The sequence below is a fragment of the Monopterus albus genome, unplaced genomic scaffold (genome assembly GCF_001952655.1).
Source record: "Monopterus albus unplaced genomic scaffold, M_albus_1.0 scaffold158.1, whole genome shotgun sequence".
NCBI classification, from domain to species: domain Eukaryota; kingdom Metazoa; phylum Chordata; class Actinopteri; order Synbranchiformes; family Synbranchidae; genus Monopterus; species Monopterus albus.
This window is the reverse complement of record NW_018128038.1, coordinates 282,060-302,585: the sequence shown is the minus strand read 5'-3', so window position 1 is coordinate 302,585 and position 20,526 is coordinate 282,060. Positions and strand designations below refer to the sequence as shown.

At 39.8% G+C, this 20,526-nt stretch overlaps 1 protein-coding gene across 3 annotated transcripts; it reads left to right on the top strand.

The window, feature by feature from the left end:
- The first annotated feature begins 7,125 nt into the window (after positions 1-7,125).
- man1b1a (mannosidase, alpha, class 1B, member 1a) lies at positions 7,126-20,520 on the top strand. Of its 3 annotated transcripts, XM_020615151.1 has the most exons (15): positions 7,126-7,207; positions 7,283-7,454; positions 8,380-8,517; positions 11,075-11,183; positions 11,803-12,008; positions 12,716-12,861; positions 13,071-13,189; positions 13,716-13,907; positions 14,812-14,960; positions 15,278-15,466; positions 15,915-16,105; positions 16,369-16,489; positions 16,832-17,026; positions 18,373-18,504; positions 18,943-20,520. In XM_020615151.1, exons 3-15 carry the CDS (start codon positions 8,416-8,418, stop codon positions 19,150-19,152), a joined length of 2,061 nt encoding a protein of 686 aa, XP_020470807.1. In that variant the 5' UTR covers positions 7,126-7,207; positions 7,283-7,454; positions 8,380-8,415; the 3' UTR covers positions 19,153-20,520. The 3 variants fall into 3 exon arrangements, with proteins under 3 accessions (XP_020470807.1, XP_020470806.1, XP_020470805.1); XM_020615150.1 differs by having other exon boundaries at positions 7,155-7,424; XM_020615149.1 differs by having other exon boundaries at positions 7,155-7,454.
- The last annotated feature ends 6 nt before the right edge of the window (positions 20,521-20,526 follow it).

The window sequence follows — 20,526 nt, the reverse complement described above, 5'->3', positions numbered from 1 at the left end:
AGCAAAGGGTCTGAATACTTATGACCATGTGATATTTCAGTTTTTCTTTTTTAATAAATCTGCAATAATGTCAAAAATTCTGTGTTTTTCTGTCAATATGGGGTGCTGTGTGTACATTAATGAGGAAAAAAATGAACTTAAATGATTTTAGCATATGGCTGCAATATAACAAAGAGTGAAAAATTTAAGGGGGTTTGAATACTTTCCGTACCCACTGTATGTATTTAGGGTTTCCATTGTGTATGTAAAAGTCAGACAGTCGCAGGTGACCTCTTCATGTGTTTTGGATGGAGACCCAGCTACTATCAGCCCATTGGCTATATGTCACCAGTCAACACTCACTCCACTACTTTGGTACTGTAAGTGAATTCACATCACTTTTCTCAAGGTGCTGATCAAGTTTCTTTGAAAAACCTATCTTTATTTAATCCTATAAACAGTAGAAAGGGACATAATGTTATCTTATACATACTGTACTTGATGCTGTTTATCAACAGCAAGACCAAATTTCCTCGTTTTGTAATATAAAGCATTGTTTATTGTTTTTACCGTTTCATATAATTGTATGGGTTGTTTGTTTTGTTTTGTTTGTTTTTTTTTTTACATCTCAGGTATGTTGCCTCAAAAATACACATATGGGCAACAGTATGTTGGTCAGGTTTGTAGTTTAGCATTACTCCAAGATTAAAGAAATGTTAAGATTAAATCCACTGAAAGACAAAGACCAAGTATGAAGTATTGTCTGTGTAGCCAAAGGTTGAGCTGTCTTATTCCCCTGAGCCGCAGGGCTCCACTGTTGTCCAAACAGTATAATCAGCAGTGGCCTACAGATGGTGACAAATTAAAGGAAAAACTTGAAACACTGAGTGGTCTCTTCCAGGATGAGTGTCCTTTAATTTTCACCCATCTGTACATAGTTGCACTGGGTTGCATGCTTCTTCATTACAGTGAAGACACAATATAATTTATTTTGAATCAACCCCACATGTACCATAAAGCTGCTGGAATCACAAACTAGTGCACCAAATGTGTGTTAATCCACAGCTGAAAATAGTTCCCCAGCAAATGCACTAGTTACTCCTGTCTGAGTAGCATTTGATAACAGTGCCTAGTTGTTTGAATTTACTGGGCAATTTAAAAAAAAAAAAAGAAAAAGTATATTATGTGCCATTTTAGGGGGAGCCAAAGAGCTTGGAGCTGAGTGCAAAAGACATGATAGAAGAATTGTTTACTACAAAGAGATGAACTAATACATTGAGGTTTTATTCTTTTCATTGGATTTGCTAACAGTAAGAAAAATATAATGCCAGCCATTGTCCCGAACAACTGTCCAACAGGTTTACATTAGCTCATTTACTGTTTTAACAAGTGAAATGTTAAAACTCAAATGCGTTAAGGGGATTCTCTATTTTTCAATCTTGTCAACCAGTACTGTATTTCACTGTACTGTAAAGATCATGCGTCAGTTTGGCTATAGATTAAGTATGAGATTGGAACTCCAGGACTGCAGAGCTTCTTTGGCCCCTGGTGGAAAAAAGCTGCCTGCTACTACTCGTTTAGTACTGAGTAATTGCTTTCGGCCTGACTTCGTTTCATTCGGTCTGAGAAGTGCTTGGGTTCAGAGGAAAAAAGCAAAGCTTGTAGCTTCTCAGCAGACTCAGGATGTGGCGTTAGCATCCCGGAGCTGTTCAGCAGTGAGTGATGGATAGTGTAGTGCACAGTATGCAGAGAGCAGGGGGATACATTTGAGGAAGGTCTCAAGGGGTTTGTGGTGAGAGCAGACCAACCAAAACAGCAGCAGTGAAGCTGAGAAAGCACCAAAACTGAACTTCCTTTCTTATAATAAATAGCCAGCTACAGAATCAGAGAGCATCTGGGTTTTTCACATGGCTCTGTCACAGAAGAAATGTGCTTAATCTCATTGTCAACCAAACAGGTCTGCAAATGTTGGCCTGGTGTTTGTTTGTTTTTTAACTGTTTTCTTTTTGTATTTAGATTTGTCATACCATAGTTCCATATGATTGCCTTAGCTGGCTGAGACTGATCATTATTACTTTACTGCATATGTTACACCATTACTGAAAGTGGGAGATGCCACCTTATTAAATAACAATGGGCCTATATCAAACCTGTCTGTGCTTGCTAAGATTCTGGAAAATTTAGTGAGTAACCAATTAAAGGAGTTCCTACAGACTAATGAATTATCAGAATACCAGTCAGGTTTTAGGAAGCAGCACAGTACTCATACTGCTGCTTTGAAGGTGGTGAATGATATTATTTCTACGTTGGTTCAGGAACATGGTTGCACAGCTTTAATTGTTGATTTGTCCAAGACATTTGACACTGTTGAACATGGGCTGGTAATACAAAATCTGCTCAGTTTAGGTTTGACTGAATTTGCAGTAAGATTGTTTTAAAGTATCAGTCAAATAGAACCCAGTGTGTGAGAGTAAATGGACTTTGTGTTGAATGGCTCATTTTAATTAATGGGATACCACAAGGATCTGTGCTTAGCCTGTTATTATTTTGTCTTTATGTAAATGATTTGGGAGTACTGTAAATGCAGATGGAGTTTATAGGCCGTTATACAGACGATACAGTGCTTTATAGCTGCGCTACATTATTAACTGAGGCGCTAACTAAGCTTCAGTCTGGCTCTGACATTTTACAGTATCAACTAGCTAAATTAAAGCTTAAATTGAATGCAGATAAAACAAATGTGATGTATTTCACAACCAGCAGAAAAAGATCTGCTGATTTAATTAATATTGTGTCATCTGAGGAGAGGGTAATTGAACATTTCCGCTTACAAATATTTAGGTATATGGATAGATGATAACCTTTCATTTAAGTTACATGTTGATAAGTTTGTTAGCAAATCAAGACTGAAGATTCTCTTTTAGACACAGACTCTGTTTATCTATGGGAACCAGAAAAAAGCTAGCAGCTTCCACTTTTCTCATTCTAAGTTGGATACTGTTTATCATAGTGTTTTAAGGTTTATCACTAACTTAAATCCTTTGATCCATCATTGTGCTTTGTACCTTGAAGCGGGGTGGCCTTCTCTTGCCATGTGACAATTGAATCATTGGTAAATATTTATTTATAAAGCCATTTTAGGCAGTTTACCTTTGTGTCTTTGTAAATGTATTGTTCAGAATTCTCTGTCAGACTACAATCTGAGATCACAACAAATATATCAATCATATGTCATATCATATATAAGAATGGAGCTGGGAAAGAAGGCCACTTCATTTGCTGCTCTGAATACTTGGAACAGCTTGCAGGAACAATTTAAAATGGTTAAGTTGGCTTCTCTCACTGAATTTAAGACCATGGTTCAATCATTGGTATCTACTTCTTATTCAGGATGCTTATGTAACTTTTAAATGATTTGTATGTGACTGTTATGTTTGTAGCCATCTTGTAACAATTTTATGTGAGTTGTGTTATTTTGGCCAGGTCCCTCTTGAAATGGAGGCATTTAATCTCTAAGGGTTTTTTAGCCTGGTAAAATAAAGGTTAAATAAAAAAATGTAAAAAAGAAAATAAACCTGTACAGTACAAATTAGCATTTTAAAAATGATGTATTGACATGTTGGACATCTGTCTTGTGTGCTCTCTCCATTAGAAAATTTTGCAAAGTGAATTTAAAAAAAAAAGACAAACGCAGACACAGGTGTATTTTATGAGCATTTATTTTATCATAGGCCAGTTAGTTTGCTATATGTACTGTCACCAAAGAATGCCTGAATCAGATTTTATGTCTATTTATCAGGTAGTTGCCAAAACATTTCACTCAAGGCCACACTGCCATTTTATTGGCCTTGAATATGTTTTTATTCCCTTGTAATGTCTGAAACATCTCATAAGTCGGACTATAACACTGTACAACTGCCTGTTCACTTATGAACATAAACCACTACTGCTTGGGCTTTTTATATTTTCAAACTTTCTGGGAAGAAGTTGGAAAGTAAATGTCAGATAAGTAACAGACATTTTAATTAAAATTTGTCTCTAACGGCAAGTCTTAAGACATTAGATCCTACACACACCTGTGTGAACTATAGCAGACCACATATTTGACAAAGGAAAGTTAATGCGTTTGTCAGCTATTTCCACAATGTGTGCTGGATTTCCATTTAGCTGCCATTTCTTTAAAGTGGCTGACAGAGACCATTAATCGGTGCAGAAGCTGAAATTACTGTATAAGCCATTTCAGGTTCTGCCCCAAGTTTAGCTTAAATAAATATATAAACCACATTAAATTAGAACTAAATTGTGGATTTTTAACATTAGTGACAGAATAATGGGTGAAATCACTGCAAAATGTTTTTTTCCTATTTCAATGAAAATGTGATTAAATCATTTAATACTGATAGGGCAGCATGTCACTCATGCTGTCATCAGTAAATTAGATATTTCACAGTGGTTTTATCAATACTGATCTTTATGGCTGTGCTATTAATGTTCTTGTGGGAGTCTAACATTAACAGGTCACATTTCAACTGGGTAGGAGTGACGCTGATGTATGTTGTTCCTCTTCAGATGTCGTGCAAGACTTTTTTTTTCTTCCAGTGCATGTTTACATTTGCACTGAAACAGTTTATAGGCCCTATACAGTATGTTTTAGAGTTGAACAGCTCTCAGTAACAAACAATTGACTCCTATTTTGTGTGGTGTCCCAGAATATTTTTATGAGTCCCATATAGCATCATCTGCTGCTGTATGATCTGGATGTGGACATGATTTAGACATTCATTCAACTCTCATTAAAGTGTTTTGTTTTTGACGGCTGTAATTTCAAAAGCAAACATCTGAACTTATAGCTATCAATCAAAATGTCTGAAATGATAAAACGTTCCTTTCTGATAAAGTTTTAGTATGATATATTTGATGGTCTTGTCACACAGTCCAAATATTGTTTGTTTTATGCATTTTTAATAACCTGGTGAATGTGAGGCAGGACTGGAAAGTTTAGAGGAAGATGTCTATTTAGGGACCTCTATGGAAACAGGTGTGGCCACCAGCCATCCACCACACAGCAAATAAGTAAATGGAGCATTGATACTGTATATTATGTGGCTTTATGAATTTAAAAGAATTTGTGTTTTTTTTTTATTAATTATTGTTGATTAACATCAGAAAGTTACAAATTGACAAATCAAACCGGGGATGTTTAATCAAATTATATTATTATGAAATGCTAAAGAATGCAGAGAAATGTACAGGGTCAGACCTTCACACCATAAAACATGTTGAGAATGTTCTTACTCTATGTTGAAATAAATATTTTCATTCATTCATTTCGAAGATGACTATCTCTACATTTTACCTTAACCAGTAGTTGCTTCAGTAGAAGCAGTGTGGCAGTGGAATAGTGTTTTGTGTTCCCTCTGTTGAAAACTCTGCTTCACCTACGTAGCGACCCCTTCAGTGACCGTGGTTAGGATAACATCAGGGCTTACAGGTATGTGCCAAAAAATTAGAATATCGAGGAAAAGTCCATTTATTTCAATAATTTGTTTCAAAAAGTGAAACTTGTATGTTATATTAGTTCACTGCACACAAAGTGAAATATTTCAAGCCTTTATTTGTTTCAATTTTGATGATTATGGATTAAAGACAAAAAAAACCCAAATCCAGTATTTCACAAAATTAGAATATCATGACAAAGTTCAACATTGTAGGCTCCCTGTGTCCCAATCTAGTCAGCTAATTAATGCAAAACACCTGCAAAGGTTTCCTCAGCCTTGAAATTGTCTCAGTCTGGCTTAGTAGGCTTCAGAATCATGGGGAAGACTGCTGACTTGACGGTTGTGCAGACGACCATCATTGACACCCTCCATAAGGAGGAAAAGTCTCAAAAGGCAATTGCAAAAGAAGCTGGATGCTCACAGAGCGCAGTATCAAAGTATATTAACAGAGTGTTAAGAAGAAGGGAAGAATGTGGCCGGAAAAGGTGCAAAAGTGACAGGGATGACCGCAGCCTTGAGAGGATTGTCAAGCAAGGGCGATTCAGAAATCTGGGGGAGCTTCATAAGGAGTGGACTGAGGCTGGTGTCAGTGCATCAAGAACCACCACATACAGACGTCTGCATGACATGGGCTACAGTTGTAGAATTCCATGCGTCAAGCCACTCCTGAACCAAAAACAATGTCAGAAGCGTCTGTGCTTGGCTAAGGAGAAACAGTACTGGTCTATTGCCCAGTGGTCCCAAGTCCTGTTTTCAGATGAAAGCATATTCTGCATTTCATTTGGAAATCAAGGTCCCAGAGTCTGGAGGAAGACCGGAGAGGCACAAAAGTCAAGCTGCTTAAAGTCCAGTGTGAAGTTTCCACAGTCAGTGATGGTTTGGGGAGCCATGTCATCTGCTGGTGTGGATCCATTGTCTTTTATCAAGTCCACAGTCAACGCAGCTGTCTACCAGGAAATTTTAGAGCACTTCATGCTTCCCGCTGCCGACAAGCTTTTTGGAGCTGAAGATTTTATTTTCCAGCAGGATTTGGCACCTGCCCACACAGCCAAAATTACCAGTACCTGGTTTAATAGCCATGGAATAACTGTACTTGATTGGCCGGCAAACTCACCTGACTTAAACCCCATTGAAAATCTATGGGGTATTGTCAAGAGGAAGATGAGGGAACACAGACCCCGAAATGCAGACAAGCTGAAGGCCAATATCAAAGCAACTTGGGCTACCATAACACCTCAACTGTGTCAAAGGCTGATCGCCTCCATGCCACGCCGCCTTGATGCAGTAATTAATGCAAAAGGAGGCCCAACAAAGTACTGAGGACATAATACAGTACATTAACACACTTTTCAGAAGGCCAACATGTGTTTAAGATATTTTTTTTATTGGTCACATGAAATATTCTAATTTTGTGGAATACTGGATTTGTTTTTGTTTTTTTTGTCTTTAATCCATAATCATCAAAATTGAAACAAATAAAGACTTGAAATATTTCACTTTGTGTGTAGTGAACTAATATAACATATAAGTTTCACTTTTTGAAACAAATTATTGAAATAAATGGACTTTTCCTTGATATTCAAATTTTTTGGCACATACCTGTAAGGTGAAACACGTTGCGATGAGGAAACAAATTTTGATACAGCACCGTCACAACCACCGACGCATCAGTCACATGACGCTCACCGTCCTATCTCATCACTTCCGCATCTGCCTGTGACTTCAAACACGTTAAGTTTAGCCACGTTTCCCCCAGTTTAATTCGTGTGACAGTTAATGTAACACCGAGTCTTTTTGTCTTGCAGTATGTGACGTGTTACATGTCGGTTCTTCTGATAGCCGGTTATCGTCACTCAGAAGAGGCAAGCTAGCCTCTCGCAGCTAGCTAACAGCTGCTTAGCTTTCAGGAGGGCAACGTCGCTGTGAAGCAGCCAACCAGGCACAGAGGTGAGGGGGAGGCAGCTCAGTGTCTGTCAGGTCAGGATTTTTTTAATTAATTTGTTTGTTTGTTTGTTTGTTTACACAGCATGTCAGTGATGTGTGGTAGCTGGGGTGTAAACTGACATGTTTAGCTTAACAGCTTGCTTCTGTAATAGCTTTTTGTGTAATTAAGGCAAAGTCTCCACGCTCAAGTCAAGCAGTTACAAGTCGAAATAGTTCATGTACGTCTTAGCAAATTGACATTGCAGAAGCTGGAAAGTGTCTATCACATTAAGAAAATGTAATTCCATACATACTGTATACACCGTAAACATCAGGGAAACTGGCAGACAGATGAACATAGCACTGGAGCTACAGTTACAGTTATCTCTCTGATAGCATAGTGCTGCATATCGTTTCTGGTTATAGGCTGGTTGTAGGATACCGTTCATAAGGCTGGTTTGCTGCAAATCAATGTCATCATTACCTTTTTACCTCTGTTGGCAGGTCTAATAGAATCTGTACAGCCCTGCTTATAAAACCCTACATAGAAACAACCATCATCTAGTTTATAAAAACACATCTTATAAACGTCTACATTTCAGCCAAATTTAGCTTGGTTTTAGTTAAGATATCCTGACATCAGACATCAGTCACTGAGTCTTTACACATCACAGTGAAACGTGACCTTTGTGTATACCACGTTATATGATTTTGACTATAGTCCAGATGTGTCAGAAGTATTTCAATACTTTAAAAAAGACAAAAGTAGCACATTTAAAAAATTGGAACTATTTAATGTGCGGTGTGTTTAGTATTTGAATGACTAATATGATTGATTGATCATAAAGATAGCCACCAGTTATTTTTATGTTGATCGATTATTCAGTCTTTTCAGTCCTTTTTAGTGGGACCCACATTCACGTTATTTTCTGAGTGGTCATAGTTAGGCTAACTGTGTTTTTCACTTTTCTGAGCGCAGCTTCTATGACCTACGACTGTCTGCTCTGATCAGAGGATGTATCCGCCTTCCAGAAAGGACTTCATCTCTGTGACTCTCAGTGATTCACACAGTCATACATACAACAACGGCAAGCACCGGAGACAGTCCTGCTGGAGGGTGAGTGTTCCTGTAGCCCAGTGTGCAGATCATGGCCCCCTGTAGATGGACCAGAGGTTTACAGCTCTGACACATAAATTCTATATTTCAAGTAAGATGATGAGCTTGTATTTGACCAAATGGCACCAGAATGCTGTTGCATGTTGTTGAATTTCACACAAGGTTCGTATCTGCATCCTTGGGTCCATAACCACAGAGATATGGTGTGTTGTTGATCGAATGCTACGTTATGCTGTACATTCAATTAAATTCAGTTTTATTTGTATAGCACCAAATCACAACAATGTCATCTCAGGACACTTTAGGTTGAGACCTTACTATTAATATTATAGAGGAGAAACCTATTATGTATTGTGAGATTGTGACTGGTAGTGGGCTTTGCAAAAAAGCTGCAGCTGTAAGCATCCAGCTGCCTAAGTTATGCATGTGATTATTCACTCAGATCTTTATGAAATGTGTCTGTTTTTTGTGACAAATCGATTCCTGGGTTTCAGTCTTCCTTTCTCAGGTCTCCTTTGTTCTGGAGAAGCCTGATCTTGGACTGATTTTTCTTCAGATAAAAAAAAACATCCCCCACGCACATAGAGATAAAACCAGTTCCCTTCGTCTCATCGGCTCTCTTATGTCTCTTTACGCATCTTTAATCTTGTTTTCTTTACTTTCAAACCTGGCTCACCTCTCTCCTCCCTTTTGGCCTCTCACTGTGAGCCCCCTTCATCTCCTTTGCTGGTTTTGTTTTACAGGTTTATTATGTTACACTTATCATGTCAGGCCTCAGACTAAATCCCAGTGCTGCTTTAGTCACACGTTTCCTCTTTCATCCTTGTACCCCTTCACTCTTAATGAGACTACCTTTCTTGTTCACACTGATTACTTCTGTGTAACACAGTTGTCACTTTAGTGACCTTAGATGAAAATACTTAAACGGCAAGGAAGTAAAATTTTCACCACAATTTTTTTTTCCCCTGTATACTCGCAGCTATGAGTTGAACACACAGCTGCCATCCGTCATTTGCCATCCTGCATTTGATGCACATGTATTGCACCATGAACACCTTGTACAGTCTGAAGTAGCAGGCAGAGAGTAGTATCTGAGATGTGTTATCTTGTGAAGCAAATGCATTAAAACTTCGACTTTTCTGGAAAATCGAAATGTGTCAGTGCTAAGAAGTAGGACAGTGGTGTATCCTGATGTGCAGCAACCTGCAGTGATGTGTGTTCTGGTTAGTTTTGTGGACAAAAAATGTTTTTCTTCCCAACAAATCTGCTTTATTTTAAATACAGTTGGTCCGTCAGCACAGTATCCACATTTAGGTTCAAAACAAAAAGGTAATATTTAGAAATCAGCTGTAATGTTTTCATCTTTTATTTTCCAGCTTTGTATCCTTTACATAATCTTCAAACCGGTAGTTTTGTTAAAATTATTATTTCAGTTTGACATTATAAGGAAAAGTACTTCTTTAGTAATTATTTCAAATGTTCTCTTTTTTTTTTTTTAAAGAGCACAAAAAGCTCAGAGCAAGTAATTCTGCATGTCTTGAAAAGGCAGCACAGTGCTCCCATTGTCTGACCTGTAATATTTAATCTGGCCGGTATATCAACAGACATTGGAGCTATAAATCCAGCTTTATATCGGGTGTCGATCTGGCTCAGCACTCCCCTATACCTGTGGGTCGTCAAATTTGATGCAGTTTATGGTTCCCAAGAAAATCGTTCTCTGTGAATGATGTTCTTTGAGTGGCTTGTTGGCTCCTACAGCAGAAAGGACTTAAAGACATGCATGTCAGGTGGAAGCCTTGAATCCTTCATTGGTATGCATGTGAGCATCAGTGATTGTTGTTAACAGTCATTCTCCTTAATTGTCTCATCTTCATTGTTTAGTGTCAACTTTAAAAAAGGAAATTGTTGTTCATATATTCAGTTGCTGTGGAGGGGAAAGACTGTTACACAATTGTGTTGAGATAATATACCACAAATGCCTAGTATTCTGGTCATTCCAAACGCAGTATTCATACTGAAAATATGCACAGCATTTTAAAGATGCTCTATTGGTTTGTACAGAATGTTCTCCCGCTGTTTTGTTGAATGAACTACAGCAAAGTAAAATGAAAAGTTCCCCAGAGATGGAGTCTGCAGCATGTTCCGTCACGGCTCACAGACGATGGCTCAATAGTTTCATGGTGTTGCACAGGTGTTAATTAGAGCAGGGTACTGAGTAACAGCAGCCTGCCTGTTAGCCTGCTCCCCTGAGAGACCCTGCCTTTGTCCCTCCCTCTGCACTGCTGGGGTGAGCTCTTTAGACTGTTTGTTTGTGAACGGTCACTGGGCTTTAGCACATCAGGTGGAGAAAGATGTTGAGTTTCCTCAGGGTAAGTCAGACAGGGAAGGCTGTCGGCCCTTGTCATTTTTCACTCCGCTATTTCTAAAGGAAACATAATTGAAGATATTTTGAGAGGGGGAGGATGTTAAGAGTCCGCTGACAGACCCTTGTGATTTGAATCCAGAACTATTCGACATGGTTCTCTGCTTTAAGTTCTATTTGTTTCTCTGCCTACAGAAATGGAAGCAGCTGTCTCGGCTCCAGAGAAGCTTCATCCTGTTCCTGCTGGCTGTGGTGCTCCTATTTGGACTGCTTTCTTATCCCAGCATCACAGAGCGGTGGAGAGGTAAACAATGGGCACACAATAACGCTGCTGTTGTTTCTGACTAGTTGAATTTGATGAGTTGAATTGCCTGTTTGTTGGGTGTGGTAGTGAAGATAAATCACAGTACTAAAATGCCACATGGTGATTTCTTTGTTTAGTTTTTGTGTACACCTGCTTGCTTCCACTCTTATATACTTGTACTGTATTTGATTTTCAGACCATGTCCACACTAAAACAGCTGTATCAGAATGCCTCTGTTTATCTCTGTTTGGGCATTGCATCCACACTAAGTCAGTGTTTTCACACTTTCACACTCAAAAAAAATCTGAGCTCTCTGAAAATTCCTCTTCAGAATAGACACATCTGAAAATTCCTTGCATTTTAGTGCAGACTGGGAAAATTCTTTTGGAAAAGTGTGATATACAGCACTGTATGCCTGCTCAGACTCAGCTCTGGCTGCATGGTAAGAAAGCTTTGAAGACAACTTTGTCATCTCTGTCATGAGTCGGTTAATGTTAGGAAATGTGTGTCACCAGACGTGTTTAGAATCATAATATAGTGACAGTACTTAATACAGTGAGTTGCCACATTGTGGACATACTGCAGTCTTAGCTTGCTTTGGTGTTCATTCTGTGTTTAGGGCTGGCTGATGGGGAGGACTGGCTGGAGATGAATGACAGAGACTTAAAGGCCAGTCTCTCAGGCGGGAAGCCTGTATTGGGTCCAGCTGGAGGCAAAGCTGTGGCACCTGTGGCAGGGCCAAATGTGGGGCCTGCTGTGGGACCAGAAGCTATAGTGGAGCCCAGAGATCCAAACATCCCTGCTTTGGCTAAACCTCTTATTAAGGTTAGAGTTGTGTTTGCTTTTTGTTATTTCAGTGACAGCAAGCAAAATGCTACAGCTGGCCAAGGTCGACTAACTCGCATCTGAAGTTTATTACCAGGATGTTGGGATGACCATACTTAACATAACTTTATCACAGGCTTACGAATTAATTACGGTCAGACACATTCCACTTGCATCACACATAATGAAAAATGACGTAATAAAACACAATAACTTTATGTATTGTCTTTAAATTCAGTGTGGCATGTAACGTTTAAGTTAAATGTAATTCCAAAGATGTTTGTTTTTGTTTGTTATAGGTTTGCCGAACTGTACTGCTAAAATAGTTGATGTTCATTGTGTTGTAGCTACGTAGGCGTAGAGGTGGGGAAGATGAAGTGATGAGTTAGTCCCCTCTTGTTGTTTAGGATCGGTTTTCTGATTTTTAAACTGTTTTGAATGGTCATTTCAGGCTTACTGTAAGAAAATGCCAGATGACAACAGAACCTGCAGTCAGAATCTGATTTGGGTTCTTGGGATTGTAGTTACAGGTGTGGAACAGTCTTTCATGTGACAGGTCTACTTAGTGATTTAGGTTGCTGAGATGATCAGAAAAGGCAACTGTTGATACAACGTGGAATTCATATTTGGAAACTTATTAGTCCTTCTCCATGAGGTGTTCATGTTGTCCCTCCTGTGTCTAGCTCTAGCCATATGTTTATCCACAGAAAAAGAGCATTCCAAACAAGAGAGGTCCACCGAGCCTCCAGAAAGATGGGAATGTTTCAGACACAGTCGGTGGGGAAAAACAGGAGCAAGAGGTGGTTCGAGATGAAGAAGGAGAGAATGAGGACAAAGAGAAGAAGATTGTCAGGTGATCTGTTTGTTTGCTTTTTTCTCCTATAAACTGGAGCTGTTGAGAAAAGTATATGACATGGTCACAGGACATTTCTCCAAAGATCAGAATAAAACATTTTCTAGATGCACACAGGTCCAGTAGCAGCTGTTGTTTCGGTACATGTATCAAAAGCAGTTCTAAACCATTCAGGTGTAAAAGGTGTTTTTTGTACTTTTGTCCTGCAGCTGGAGAGGAGCAATGATCGAAGCCGACCAGGCCACAGAGCCTCCGCCCTCAGCCGATGAGAAAGAAGCTGCAGCACCCGCAGGACCAGCTAATCCTGCTGACACTGTCCCACTGGAAGGTCAGTACAGTACCAAGAATACAAATCGTTAAGCCTGGTAAATGTCACGTCTTCAAATGTTGTGTTTTGTCTGACCCACAGTCTAAAACCCAACGAGAGCAGCGATGTAAAACAGTAACCATAAGGTTGTGTCATTCTTCATCATTTTCCAGCCCTGTACCAAGTAGCTCCACCTCTCTCATATCATCTGTTCTCTCAGGACTAGAGAAATGTTCAGAATTTTCATACCTCTTGCATCCACTGATTGTTAGATTTCCCCTGAAACAGATTCTTTAGCGCAGGCCAGCTCTACTGGTATACACTGTTTAAAGCCCAGCACCTTTTTTGATTTAAAGCTTGATTCAGCTTACAGGTCAAAGCTCTGCTGTGCTCAAAGCAGCAGCATCAACACATGGTACAAAATTTTCTTTCAACTGGAGATAATCAGAAAATGGATTGTGCACTGTTGAGAAAGCTCCCTACAGTCGAAGCAGCCTTTTAAGATGACACACTTCTTATTCAGTCCTTTGTGGGCCTTTGCTTGTAGTTTCGACAGGATCTGTGGACAGATTGGAGGTGGTGCGTGATGCCTTCAGACATGCGTGGAAAGGCTATAAGGCCTATGCCTGGGGTCATGATGAGCTCAAGCCCATCTCCAAGTCTTTTGGCGAGTGGTTTGGACTGGGTTTGACACTCATTGATTCTCTGGACACTATGTGGATTATGGGCCTAAAAGAAGGTACTGTATGCCACTTTTTATCTCTCTACTTAAGGCTTTATATATCATTAGATATGTCTCAGTACTGTTGACAATACTTTTAATATATACCGTGTACAAGAAGATTTTTTTTGTTGTTGTTAAACCTTAAATATTTTCAACTTGCACAGATGCATTGTTGCATCCACTCACATTTTTCTGTAAAAGTAAGCCTTGCTTTTGGTCTCAAGTCAAGGGGGATGCCACTGATTTCAAAGTCTGTTTTCAGGTGTAGTGCTACTGGATATGTACAAAAATTAGTATAAAACCTTTTGTGGCTCCAGCGGAGCTGGGCAGAATGGGATGTATCATTTGAGAAGTACAAGCTTGAATATGAAAAGCATCTGGGTGCGGAGTTAGAAGGAAGGAAATGAGCTTACCAGACATCTGTAGCACCACTCCTCATCTCTGGTTGAGGCTAGTGTCTCAAGGCTACATTGACCCCAACTGGCATCACACACCCAGTTGCAATGTGGGAGCTGTAGGCTCCAGGTTTTGACAGTGAAGAAAAATGCATGGAATAAAAAAAGGCAGCAACTCTGGTTCTGCTACATCAGTTGTTATCCTTTTTTATTCTACTGTCTGAGAGTCTGTCAGTGTTAAAAGAATGCAATACCAAATCAGTCAAGTTTTCTTTTTAAAATCTGACAAAGCCTTGATTCAGGGCTGCCTCTGGTTTAATTATGCAATCATGTCACTTGAGGCAAAACGTTTTGATCCATCTTGTTCAATCAACGCCAGTAAATGTGGTTCTTTCCTGTCCTCTCTTCATGTCACTTGAGGCAAAACGTTTTGATACATCTTGTTCAATCAATGCCAGTAAATGTAGTTCTTTCCTGTCCTCTCTCGACTTTCCTACTATTGTACTTTGCCTCTTTCCACACAGAGTTTGTAGAAGCCAGGAACTGGGTCGAGAAGGAGCTTTCCTTCAACAAGAATGTGGATGTGAATCTTTTTGAGACGACCATCCGCATCCTTGGGGGTCTCCTGAGTGCTTACCACCTAACAGGAGACCAGCTCTTCCTAGAGAAAGCAGTGAGTGAACTGACAGGCATTTCTACTGTCCTCTTGGCTTCTTGTGTCATTGTTTTAGAACATACTGGTGCAGTGTAGGGCTGTCAGGTTTTCAAGCAGTCAAGCAGCTCACTTAGCTTTGTGCAGTCAACAATGTAAAATTGATGAATTAATTACCGCTCAATGCCTCACTTCAGTTACAAGCCAGTAGGTGTCTTCATCAGATTTGTGTTAATGTTACTTTTGGCCAGTTGCATTTTTTTAAAACTGAGTCCATAAGAACTTACTTTAAGAAGGCAAATGTATGATTTTGGTCTCTCTCTTCTCTTCACATAAAGAAAGATCTTGGGTCCAGGTTACTGCCTGCCTTCAAAACTCCCTCAAAGATCCCGTTTTCAGATGTCAACATTGGGAAGGGAACAGCCCACCCCCCTCGATGGACATCAGACAGCACACTGGCAGAGGTCACGAGTATTCAGCTGGAATTCAGAGAGCTGAGCCACCTGACCCAGGAACCACAGTACCAGGTAAAGTGGTTAAAGTAGTAAAATGTGCTGTTGCATGTGTGAAATCTTTTTGGTTTTATTCTCAGTTTTTTGAGATGGAGTACAAAAAGATTGGAAGCTTTTTATATAAATATTTCTTGGCTTCAGTTAAAACATCAGACATTAAGTACACTTTGCAAGCACTTGTGTGACAAGTGACAAGCATGTACTAGGATTTGCTTTAAATCACTCATGTTGGCAGTTATTGTGTGATTCCAGAAACGAGAACGAGTCTGATATTACCTTGAATAATGCCTGTCATAACCTGAGCCAGCCCTCTGAAACGTGGCATTTGATGATTCCACTTTCATTTCTTTAAACATTGGCCCACATAGAATTAGTGAATGAAGTGTGGCTGGTAGGTTCATTATGTCATGTCTAAGAGTTCATGTCATTTATTCAGTTTTTTTTTTTTCCTCAACCTGTCCAGGAGGTTGTGGATGAGGTAATGAAGCTGGTCCACAAGCTGCCAGGCAAACAGGATGGCCTGGTGCCCATGTTCATCAACACCAACAGTGGACAGTTCACCCACAAAGGAGTCTTCACACTCGGTGCCAGGGCAGATAGCTATTACGAATACCTGCTGAAGCAGTGGATCCAGGGAGGCAAGACAGAAGACAGGTGCGTTACATTTCTGTCACTGTCCTGCGGAACATGGAGTGGTTGCTGAGAGCAACAGAGCCAAAATTGAGAGACAGAATGTAGAACTTTAATGCAGATCTATATTGATAATCCCAATAAAAGTATGTATTTACATACATTTTGAGGACTAAACATGACCTGATACAGTATGTGAGTTTTGATATTTACACCAGTCCTAATATAACCCTGACTATTAGTTACATCACAGCTATTGTCATGTTTTATGTGTGTGTTTTGTCAAGCCTGCTGGAGGACTACCTTCAGGCCATAGAGGGAGTGAAAAAGCACCTTGTGAGAAAGACGGGGCCCAGCAGATTGACCTTTATTGGAGAGTTGTCCCACAACCGCTTCAACCCCAAGATGGTAGAGATGCTCACCAAAAGCCATTGTGTGAAATACCGGGGTTATTGTGGGGTCACTGACCCCTTAATTAACCTTCTGTTGATGTATGTTTTGTGGTTGGCCCAATATGGATGTACCACACACAGCACAAGACCCTGTGATTGTCATATTAGGGTATTTCACACTCTGCCAGAAGTTGAGGAGCTCACATCGACAGGCGCTGGCCACCTTGTTGAATCAATTAGCCTTGTTGCTTTGGCTGAATCAGTAATTATATAGATTCATGTGCAGTCAGTCCAAGCTCTCAACATTTTTGGTTCATTCCTTCATAAGTGCTCTTCTCCTTCTGCTGCCCTTCTCCAGGATCACCTGGTGTGCTTCCTACCAGGAACCTTGGCACTGGGGGCCCACAGTGGTCTCCCGGGGGACCACATGGATCTGGCAGTGCAGCTGATGGAGACCTGTCACCAGATGTACAAACAGATGGAGACTGGCCTCAGCCCAGAGATCTCACACTTCAGCCTGCAGGCCAGCGATGGGCTTGACGTTGTTGTCAAGGCAAGCTTTATGTTTTATGTCCCTAATTTTCATGTACAGTCTCTTCTGATTATATTTCTATACAGTATATTTGTGGGTCTGTTTTAGGTGCGAATGCACCGACTATAAATTCTAGGCTGTACATGACAACTGCTATAAAGATTTGTTTCAAAATTCTACCAAGAAGAATATCTGACTTTTCAGTAGACATTTTCAAAAGGCTAAGATTTAGACAAATATCATAGGGCCCAGTAACGGTGGAAATTCTATTTTCTCTCATTCAGATCTCGCAATTTAAATAAATGTGCATTTGGAAGTACTGACAAGCACTGTCATTTAGTGTTTGTCTTGCCGTTTATTGCTTTCTGTTGAATGCACATTTGTCATTTATAACAAACTAAAAGATGTGAGAGCCCACTACAGATTCATGAGTGAGCCTGTAAAAAAAATAAATAAATAAAAAATAAAAGCCTGTTGAATAAAATGGAATCAGCTAGTCTAAATTTGTCATGGGAGTTCTAACCCTAATCTTCCTAACCTTCCTCAGTGCTCATGTAAAGCTCTAGTGTTATCAAAGCATCCACTATTTTGTACTTCTTCACTGCTGTCTGCATTAACCTCAGATGTATGAAACATTTTAAGCATTTTTGGAGCTCAGTGTAATAATAGGATTAAAACCTAAGGTAACAAATGTCATATTAGAAAGACTATTCATGTATTTCTTATCAGTAACTCAGAGGCAGCTAATCACTGCTGCAAATGAAGAACACTTATTAAACCTTCAGTCTGATTTAAAATATGTTTTCCCCTATGACTGCATGTCATCAAGTGTTTGGTTTTCAGTTCACGCAAAGATTTGATTGCAGAAAGGGTAAAACAAGCTACTCAGGAAGGTAAAATAAGGTTGGTCAGAGCCTGGAGCCTAACTGGGTGTTATTGTGGTCTGTTTTATTCCACAGCTGAAGGATTATTTGGACATTCAAGCTTTTTGTAAATGCTTTTATTCATTTGTTTTATTTCTGTAATGCTCCCATAAACTGAAATCAGGGTTAAGGAACTTTTATAGTTTGAGTTTCAAAGTTAGTCGAGTCACATCTGTCCCCAGGAGGTTTTCAAAAACACTTGTTTTTCTTCATGCTCTGAGCCAGAATTTAATTTCTTCCTTTTACTTTTCTGTGCTCTGAAGGAAGAACAGAAATGCTGTACTGTGTTTGAATCTATCTGCTCTTGATTTCATCTTAACTCACTAATGATGCTCTCAGTGTTTTCAAAAAGGCATTTTCAGTTTCTGTGCATGTACCTGTTTGAGTAAATGTTGAACTAAAATACCGGTCACTTGTATTAACAACTACTTCTTTGTCCCCCAGCCTGCGGATAGACACAACCTGCTGAGACCAGAGACAGTGGAGAGTCTGTTCTACATGTACAGATTCACTAAGGACACCAAGTACAGAGACTGGGGCTGGGAAATCCTACAGAGCTTCAATAAGTACACTAAGGTACAGATACACAGAGCAGTTTGTTTCACCACACCTTTTAATGACTGAGGCAGTTAAATTACAGTATATGAAATAAACATATTACCTCTGTATTAGTGCATGGATTTTATTTTTGCTCAGCGTCAACAGTGTTTTGTTTTGTCGTTGATTGTTGTTGTGTTTACTACATGGATGCAGTTTTCAGTCATTAAAAGTGTGTTAATGATTTGGGTTAGCAAGACTTATTCCAACAGCAAAAGAAAATGACTTGGGACAAGGAAGAAAAGAAAACCAGGCAAGGCAACACATCAGTCCAAACCAAAGTTCAGAAAGTCACTTTCTTGCTCTTTTATGAGTAAAACCCCTGGCAGCTTGTGGAGAGCTGAACATGAATCATGAAGTATTTTCTGTGTCAAAGTGGAGGCATTAACCACCTAATGGATATCTCCATTTCTGCAGGTCCCCGGCGGTGGCTACACGTCCATTAACAATGTCCGTGACCCTGTTAACCCGGGGCCCCGGGACAAGATGGAGAGTTTCTTCCTGGGTGAGACTCTGAAGTATTTGTATCTTCTCTTCTCTGATGACATGGAGATGCTCAGTCTAGAGAAGTATGTCTTCAACACAGAGGCCCATCCTCTCCCAATATGGCCCTCTCCACCCAAGTGATGTGACATACGTCTGGAGAGATCTGGTCTACAGAATCCTCTTAGAGTCAAAGATTATTATTGTCGCTCAGCCAGGTGCGTCTCTAAGCAGCCATCCAGACTGCAATGCTGTGCTGAGCAGTGAAGCAGATTTCTGCCATCCACGTCTGCTTTGTTTCCACATGGAGGAGTTTATTTAGGTTTTTTTTTTTCTTTATTTTTCCTTAGACCTGTCTAAGGTGTACCCTGCCTCTCGTCCAGTGTAAGCTGGGATTGGCTCCAGTCCCCCTGTGACCCCTTCAGTATAAGTGTATAAACAATGGATGGATTTTTTCCTTAGGAAAATGTTTGTGGTAGAGCTGGTCTCTAATGCAACAAACTTTTTAAAATCAGTTCTGCCAGGAAACAGAAGAGAATAAAGTGGCAGTGACTGACCAGGACTGTTCTTATGTGGTAACAACAATCACGTTGCCACCCTGAGTTTGTTTGTTATATGAAGTGAAAATCCTCATGAGTCCCACATGATCAGGTGTCATGTCCATGAAGGAGTCGACACATTTGTTCTGTTTGAAGGAACGGTAACCAGTGATGGAAACTATGGAGCATGCTCAGCTAGATTTAACCAGGTTGCTCTAGCAGAGGAATTCCTTTATTTGCTTTTACTTTGCTTTTACTACTACAGCGGGCAGTTACAGTGCAGCATCCAGGGACCAGTTTCACTTCTGAGGCCAGTGTGTTGCTGGAAAACAAAGACACAGTTCCTAATAGCTAACTTGTATGTCTTTAATTAAAGACTTGAAGAGAAATGTTAGGTGTGTGGCTCGCGAGCTGGTCAAAAGCATTACGGCTTCCATCGCTTCATCCAGGCGTTGTTCTCTGATTCTCATTGAAGCTTTTTCCTGGCCAGAATTTGGTGGTGTCAGAACTGTGAAGCCTCAGAAAGCATTGCACTTGATTTTAACACTAGTTATTGGGCGTCACTTTTGCACATGTAGCAATGAGTCTTTAGACGGTGAAAGATAAGACGTTGCGTATGATAAAGCTTACTTCAAATCTGGTTGTCGAATGCGTGACATTTTGTGGCCTTTCTATTTATATGGCCCAAAGGTTTTAAAGTGAAATGTTTATAGAGGACTAATGAATCAAGGCCATACAGTACACCATGACACAATGAATGGGTACATTTTTGAGGGTTTTTCAGAGAAGAACTTGCCCTTAAGTGTGTTTCCGTGCACTGTAGTACTGTACTGTTTGTCTCATCTGAGTTTTATATTAAATAAAGTGGAATTAATTGCCTTAAATTTGCAGTTGCTGTAAAGTCAGATGAAAACAAACCAGCTCAGTACATATCCATGTGGCTGCTCATTCTTCCTCATTTAACAGGAGACTTGTTTAA